Here is a 7,451-nt window from a genome sequence, read left to right on the forward strand (position 1 = left end):
AGTTTTTTGGGCAACTTTTCTTTTCTGTTTTACTAAGTGAGGTTAATAGCATGCATACTCTCCAAGAACAGAAAAATCTGTACAACCCATGGAGGTGTTTCTCTGGTTTAGATGTTCTTCAGTTTTATAAAAGCTACAGTTGGCAAGACCTAGAAGACTTTCTACAAGTCCTCAGCTAAAATTCTTGTCAACCACCAAAGAAACTTGATCAGACTATTTTTGTTCTTGCCTCCTTAATTAAAAGAAGTTAGAGATTACGTCAGCCTTAACAGCTACATAAATATCAGTCTAAAAGAAATCTTTAATAAGTTAAAAGTAACATGTGACTGGTGCATATATTGTTTATTTTCTTCTTGTTTCCTTTTTTTTTTATTGAAAACTAAAATGCTCCTTTTTTTGTATTTCTACAAATAGAAAAAAGGTTTCCTTCACATCCAAGTATGTTTTAAGAATATCTGTTCAGCATACAATAATATAGTTTAAGTCTAATGAATCTCAATGTGTTAGATTGTAAACTAGAGCTGCACAAATGTAGTTTAGATTCCTTTCATGTTCACAATGATCCAACAGTAAAATTTGAAGTTGATGGTCACTTTTGCATGCTTATGGTTAGCATTCACTTCAGTTCTGTGCGCTAACAAATTCTGGGCAGCATGAAATTAGACAGCAACTAAATACGTGCTTTCTGTGATGTATGTCAAATAAGAGTCTTAAAGCCATTTCCAGTTCCTGTTATAGTGACTTGTACTAAAACAAAAACTACATGATAAAAAAAAAAAAATGGTTTCTGCAAGAAAAATTGTCACTTGGACATCAAATTGAGGTAATAACACTCATATAAAGTATAAGAATGAAATGTTGGCCTGCTTTGGTTAAAAAATGGGGCCAGTGTGGGATTTTTCAAGAAATCTATTATAACACCTTTGTAGATGTAGATGAAACAAGTATGGAAGTGCAATAACCCAAGTCAACTACTATGTAGTCTTCACTTATCTCTCTACCGTGCAGATATTTCTATATCTAAGGGAAACAAATTCCAGGACATTACAACTTTTTTTCTTTTTTATGCTTTTTTTCTTCTATATATACTCTTTTTTTATTGTCTGTTGTATTTTTATCTTTAATGGCATCTTGCTTTAACTCTTTGTACTCTATTTAAGCTACTGGAATCAGAACTTCCCCGAAGGATTAATCGCAACCTATAAATAAATTTGAGTCTAAGTCTCTTTGGAAAAAGAGAAATCAAGGTTTGGTGGAGGACAACTTGGGGTAGAGAGAGAGAACCTTAATCATCCTGGATGTGTTGAGCCATTTTAAACTAAGCAAGAACCTTCAGAAGATAACTAAATGATTTTTTTTTTTATATGGATTGTAGTGAGTCAAGTAGCCTTTTGTGAACCTGGTCTTATCTAATACCAATCTAGATCAAGTATCCTACATGTAGGGCTCACATATGCATGCTGGCTGAGGGGCATCACTGAAATTATTTAAAAACTATAATACATAGAAAGGTCAAATATGGTTTAAAGCGTAGTAAAAAGACACATATTTTGATTTGTAAATTGTTTACTGGTCTTTATTGGTCTTTTTTTAGCATGGGACCACTTTAGGTCTAGCTCAAAAATACCATACTTAGACCCAAAATATTCCACATGGATAATAATAACTACAGAACAGACTGGTGAGCTTATAAAACTCTAATTATGTAGTCAAAATTTCACTGTAGTTTTCAAACTTGTGTCCAAAGGTGATTTGAAATCAATACAAAACTTAAAATCTGTTTGTTTCTTTTTTTGTCATAAACTAAGTAAAGGTTTTAAAATTGACACAATTAAGTATATTTGCCATTAGTTTGAATGTATTATATCAGATTTGGACTTCTCTGGGTTGTATAGCTATGTGTCTCATCAAATGTATCCCAACAAACTATACTTTATTGATTGTTTCTTAACTACATATTAATTTTATTCCCGTTTGACCTGATTATATATGTGTATTGATTTGATATGCAGTCTAAGAAAATAATTAAGGAAAATATGTTTTTATGAAATCAATTAGGGCTTCACAACTAAAAAAAAAAATGTTTTTCCTCAGCATATATCATTAGTCTGAAATAATATTGTCCATCTGACCATTCCAAGTATTGCAGTTTGTGAAATTTGGTGGAATATCCCTTTAGCTCCGTCCAGATGTGAATCAGAAGCCAACTTCGAGCTGGTCAGCTCTAGAGTTATCCAGCTGTAGCTCGGCGGGCAGCTATGTAAATATCACCAAGTGTTACCAGTGACACCGGCAGCTTTATCCCTATAATTGATTTTCCACCTATAACAATGCAGCCTTTATTTTAAATTAATGGATTCATTTAGGCGCACTGGCCACCCACAGAGCGCGCGCCGCAGCTTCTGGCCCCTATGTTGCTATAATCTTCATTTTTTTAATTTTATTTATTTATTTTTTTTATTTCTAAAGTTAATATACATACTTTTCATCTGCAACACATCTGCAAGAACACGATCACTTGTTTTGCCAAAGCAGACTATAGTTTATTAGAGTCATCTATGCCAGACACGCAGACAATGGGCTTGAATCAAATCTCCAATCGGGGGTCACACCTTGTTAGCACCGCCATTAGTCTCCCTTTACATTCGCTGATTGGTGATTTACATTTGCAGCCAAATAACATCTTTACTGCTGTTTACCGAGGCTGCAGAGGGGAACCGGGCCATTTGATATAAAAAGTGGAGCATCGGGGTCTCCAGAGTCATTCCAGCTCCAAGCTTCGTTCAAACAGACCAACATGTTGGGTTTTGCGCTCATTTCTGCGTCTCTGCTGTGGGTCACAGCATCCTGGCCTGCGCATCATTTCCCCTCAGAAAGAGAGTCAGACGAGGTCCGCTCAGCTGCCATTAAAAGACTCCTGGAGGTATTTGGGATGGATGACCCTCCTGCTGTCCATGCGTACAAGCAGCCTCCTCAGTACATGCTGGATCTGTACAACACGGTGGCTGATGTGGACGGTGTGACCAAGGATCCCTACCTGCTGGAGGGGAATACAGTGCGCAGCTTTTTTGACAAATGTAAGCTTCTTCTATTTTATTTCTTCAATACATTCAGAGTAGAAAAGTTAAATGTTCTTATAGTGATTTTTTTTTATTGCAGTGCACAGTGAACAGGTGGAGTTCAAGTTTAATTTGTCTTCTGTGGCAAGAAGTGAGAAGGTCCTCACAGCAGAGCTGCATCTCTTTAAGCTGAGACCCCAATTATACCTCACATTCAGCAGACACCACTTCTGCCAGGTATGTTCATCTATGTGAATAATTCAATTACTGCATGCAGAGGAGCCCAGCTGCTGTATGGTGTTGTCCCTTAGGCATAGCCAAAAAATTTTAAGGGTGTCCAGGCAATAACTGATAAATACTGAGGGGTGGCTGAAAGTGGATAGGCATCAAAACCTCAGGGTCAATCTTCTCTGATCCAACAGGACAATTAACGAGAAAAACATCCATATTTTCTAAATAAAGACAAACTATACTTTCCCACAGCCTTTGCTAACTAATAGATGGATATATTCAAACATCCATACTTTCTAGATAAAAGGTATAGTGGATAAATTTCTTTCATGTTTGAGTTTTGGGCAAACATCTTTTCCTTTGTCATTACTTACCTGCTTTTATAAGTAATCATTCTGCATAAAATTGACATTTGCAAGCACTAATATCTACATAAATTGATTATTTAAAACGTTTTTATTAAAATAGTTTTTTATCTATTTATCCTAGATGACTTGCAGAGATGCATCATTTTCTCTTTACCCCATAAAACACAAAATCTATTTCTGCCTGAATTCTGTATTTATCATCTTTAATTTTAGTATATTGATGTGCATAATTAACCGCAGTGTTTTTGTTGTCAAGTAATTATCAATGTATGAAAAATTAAAATGTTTTGAATATTCCACTTGAGACTATTACAGTTGCCACTGTCTGTATTAGAGGGAAATAAATGGTAGGGACGGCCACAGGGGTGGCCTACTATTGGCTAAGGGCGGCCATGGCCACCCCTGGCCCCCCATCTAGCTCCGCCCCTGCCCTTTTGAGTCTATCTGTTGTTGTTTTTTTACATCTAGACTTTTGTCAATTTCATCTTCAAAATTTAGCTAAGGCTCAATCAGATTTGATGTAGAGCATCTTTGAAGTTGACATTTTAAAAATTTGGTACGGCTTTTAAAGTGGAAGTCTGACAGGATATGCTCACAAAATTATTCTATTGTAGCTCTAGATGTAGAATTAAAGTTGGTGTCAAACTGCAGGGTGATTCTCTGCCAAACTCTCAGGTTTGTTAACACTTGAAAACCTTTTTTTTCTGCTACATCGATCCTCTTATGAGCTCTCACCAGCTTCCCTTTCTCTAATAAAGAAATAAATCCCACAGTATGATACTGCCACCACATTTATGGTGCTGGTTTTCCACAGCCCAGTGTCTTATATGTATCCCAAAGGTTCAGTATTGGTCAGATTTGGTTAGCTGGCCTGTTTTCCTTTGAATATGTCAAATTTCAACTTAAACTTAACCCCAGGGATACACTGGCAGCTTCAGGATTTGAATATATCTCTTGAAGTGAGAGTTTTATTCATTGGTTGCTTTTTCAATTCTCCATCATTCAGGTCAGCGTTTATCAGATTCTGGATGGCAGCAAAACAAACAGCACACAGCCAAAGAAGTTGTTGTCTTCTCGACTCATCCCAGTCCACTCAACCGGATGGGAAGTATTCACAGTCACACAAGCTGTAAGTATCGCCTGAAACTCAAATACTTCCAGCCTCAGCCTAAGCTGGGTGGTGTATAAAAATAAAAATTGCTTTCTAACTGAAATCCCAAAGGTCCGCTCATGGATGGCAGATGAAAGCAGTAACTTGGGGCTCCATGTGGTGGTCAGGACCCTGGGGGGAAGCCAGGCGGACCAGAAACTGATCCGCTTTGCTTCAGGGCGCCACCATCACCTGAGCAAACAGCCCATGCTGGTTCTCTTCACCGATGACGGCCGTCGCTCTGCTGCCCTCGAGAGCACAAGTAAGATTTATATCAGTTTTAATGTCATTTATAAACGCTGAATACACCCAAGAGACATAAAATAGAACCGTGAGTGTTTTGTCCCATCTTGGACTGTTAAGAAAGACTTTGGTGGAAACTTAGTGTCGTAACTTGCATACCTTTTGTTTTTTTTATATTGCTTTTCTTAAAAATTTGCTAATATTACTTAAAATATTAATTTTACTTGATGACTGCCTTTGAAACTTCTAACGTACTAGGACGTTTGCATGAAACGTCAGCTTGCAGCAGCTGCAGACTTGTTTTGCGTGTGTGACTTCAGGTCCATGATGACAGTTTTTATTATAGATAAAAGAAGCCGAGCCGAGCATTGAGTGATTATTTTGTGCATATGGGTCGTATCCTCAGGTAACCCTTTATCAGGCTTGTATTTTTTTTAAACCAATCAAGATCAAGGACCACACAAGTTTTCTTTGTAGCTGGATTTTATGAATATGAAAACGTGTAGAAAGGCCAAATAAAAATTTGAGTATTTTATTTTGACAGAACCTAGAAAAAACAAATTGATTTTTAAAACTGCACTCACTCAAATGGATTAGTTACATTTTATTGTGTTTTATATTGACTTTAGACATAAACCTTTGAAACGATACAATATTCAACTATTTACATGAGTCAATTACAAGTGGAAAAACATTAAAGAAGTAAACACTAAGAAACAAAGCTTACCAGAAATTTAGATTTTATCTTTAAGAGTGTTGCTAAGTGAACTCAATTTACAGGCTAAACATTTTCAATTTATTCTATGGATCTGAAATGTAAACTATTCACTAGAAGACCACATTTTAATATAAACATTTTACGTATAGTTTATTAGTAATGACTGTCTTTGAAAAATCTCATTTAAAAATTTTAGAACCTATTCCAAGAAGGGGATATTTAGTTTCCCTGACTTGGTAGCTGGTAAGTTAGTGTAGCCATGTTAGGGTTAGGTTAGTTAAAGCTGGATACAAACTTAAATCTAAAATTCAAGAAAGAAATGTCTTGGCTTCCACCAAGAGTCAGGAGCTCTGACCTTTTACTAAGTTGATATATTCTTAAATATCCTGTAAATACCAGCTAACAACTGACAGAAAGAAACTTCTTTTTTGTAATTCTAATCAAGGTTTTGTAGTTAATCTTAAAATACAACCACTGTTAAAAATTACATTACAATTTTTATTTTAACTAACATGAATACTTTGTCTGTGTTTTCGGTACATTAATATACTGTAACCAAATATCTGATCATGCTTACTCATCTAAAACATCTCCCTTTTTTTCTCCTCCAGCTCCCCATGAGGCGATTGCCACGTCCCTCCTCCCTCAGACCCCTACATCGATCAAATCTTCCCGTACCGCTCGCTCCCTGGACTACGGCGAGGAGGAAGGCCGCTCCAAGCCCTGCCAGCGCCTGCCTCTGTATGTGGACTTCGAGGAGATTGGCTGGTCGGGGTGGATCGTGTCTCCCCGGGGCTACAATGCTTATCACTGCAAGGGGTCCTGCTCCTTCCCTTTGGGTCAGAACATGAGGCCGACCAACCATGCCACCGTCCAGTCCATCATCAATGCCCTGAAGCTGATCCGAGGCATTGAGACGCCGTGCTGCGTGCCCGACAAGCTTTATTCCATCAACCTGCTGTACTTTGATGACGATGAGAACGTTGTTTTAAAGCAGTATAATGACATGGTGGCTGGAAGCTGTGGCTGTCACTGATGTCATAAAGCCTCTTGTGTAGAGCGACACAGCTTCTGCCAGATTTAATTTTCACTCTTACCCATCCTGTTGCCCTTTCACTATTAACTCATGAGCTAGACAAACAATACTGTAATATATGTAAATAACCACATAAATTATAATATATGACTGTGATGGAAGAGATAGCCACAAAATGTGTAAATATGTATATGTTATGTTTTGTTGTTTTTTATTTTTATGAGGTAAGAATAAATTGTTTTTTAATGGAGCTTCTGTATCTTCAATTAATCAATCAATTTATTTGTCTGTCTGTTTATCTATCTATCCATCCATCCATCCATCCCTCCATCCATCCTGACATCAATAAGTGAATTACTGTTAAGAAAAGTTAATCATTATAACAAGGATGGACAAACTAACTACAAGTCTAATGTATTTTGGAGCTAAGCCATGCAGGGATTTATAGACATATATATTTTTTTTTTTCTAAGAAAGTCAGGGATGAAGTGGAAGAGCTTTCGGACCGAGGTGATGTACTCCTCTTTCTTAGCTTTACTGGGGAAGCAGGCAGCAGCATTCTGATCATTTTAGGCAGACCTGTGATAAAACCGTTGCACTAATCAATTCTATTAAAAGTGAACGCATGAATTTGTTTTTTTAAGAT

At 36.9% G+C, this 7,451-nt stretch overlaps 1 protein-coding gene across 1 annotated transcript; it reads left to right on the forward strand.

The window, feature by feature from the left end:
- Window positions 1–2,786: 2,786 nt before the first annotated feature.
- LOC107085933 (bone morphogenetic protein 2-like) lies at window positions 2,787–6,873 on the forward strand. The gene is made up of 5 exons (XM_015376594.1): window positions 2,787–3,077; window positions 3,160–3,296; window positions 4,665–4,787; window positions 4,881–5,070; window positions 6,381–6,873. The coding sequence occupies exons 1-5, from the start codon at window positions 2,798–2,800 to the stop codon at window positions 6,803–6,805; spliced, it is 1,155 nt and encodes a 384-aa protein (XP_015232080.1). The 5' UTR covers window positions 2,787–2,797; the 3' UTR covers window positions 6,806–6,873.
- Window positions 6,874–7,451: the final 578 nt, after the last annotated feature.

Source organism: Cyprinodon variegatus, unplaced genomic scaffold (genome assembly GCF_000732505.1).
Source record: "Cyprinodon variegatus isolate N-32 unplaced genomic scaffold, C_variegatus-1.0 Scaffold137, whole genome shotgun sequence".
NCBI lineage: Eukaryota > Metazoa > Chordata > Actinopteri > Cyprinodontiformes > Cyprinodontidae > Cyprinodon > Cyprinodon variegatus.

Excerpts from the sequence above, each read along its gene's own strand:
- LOC107085933 (XM_015376594.1), top strand. The coding sequence starts at position 2,798 with ATGTTGGGTTTTGCGCTCATTTCTGCGTCTCTGCTGTGGGTCACAGCA. Across the intron at positions 3,297-4,664 it reads GCAGACACCACTTCTGCCAG|GTCAGCGTTTATCAGATTCT; the intron begins GTATGTTCATCT and ends TCCATCATTCAG. Across the intron at positions 4,788-4,880 it reads TATTCACAGTCACACAAGCT|GTCCGCTCATGGATGGCAGA; the intron begins GTAAGTATCGCC and ends GAAATCCCAAAG.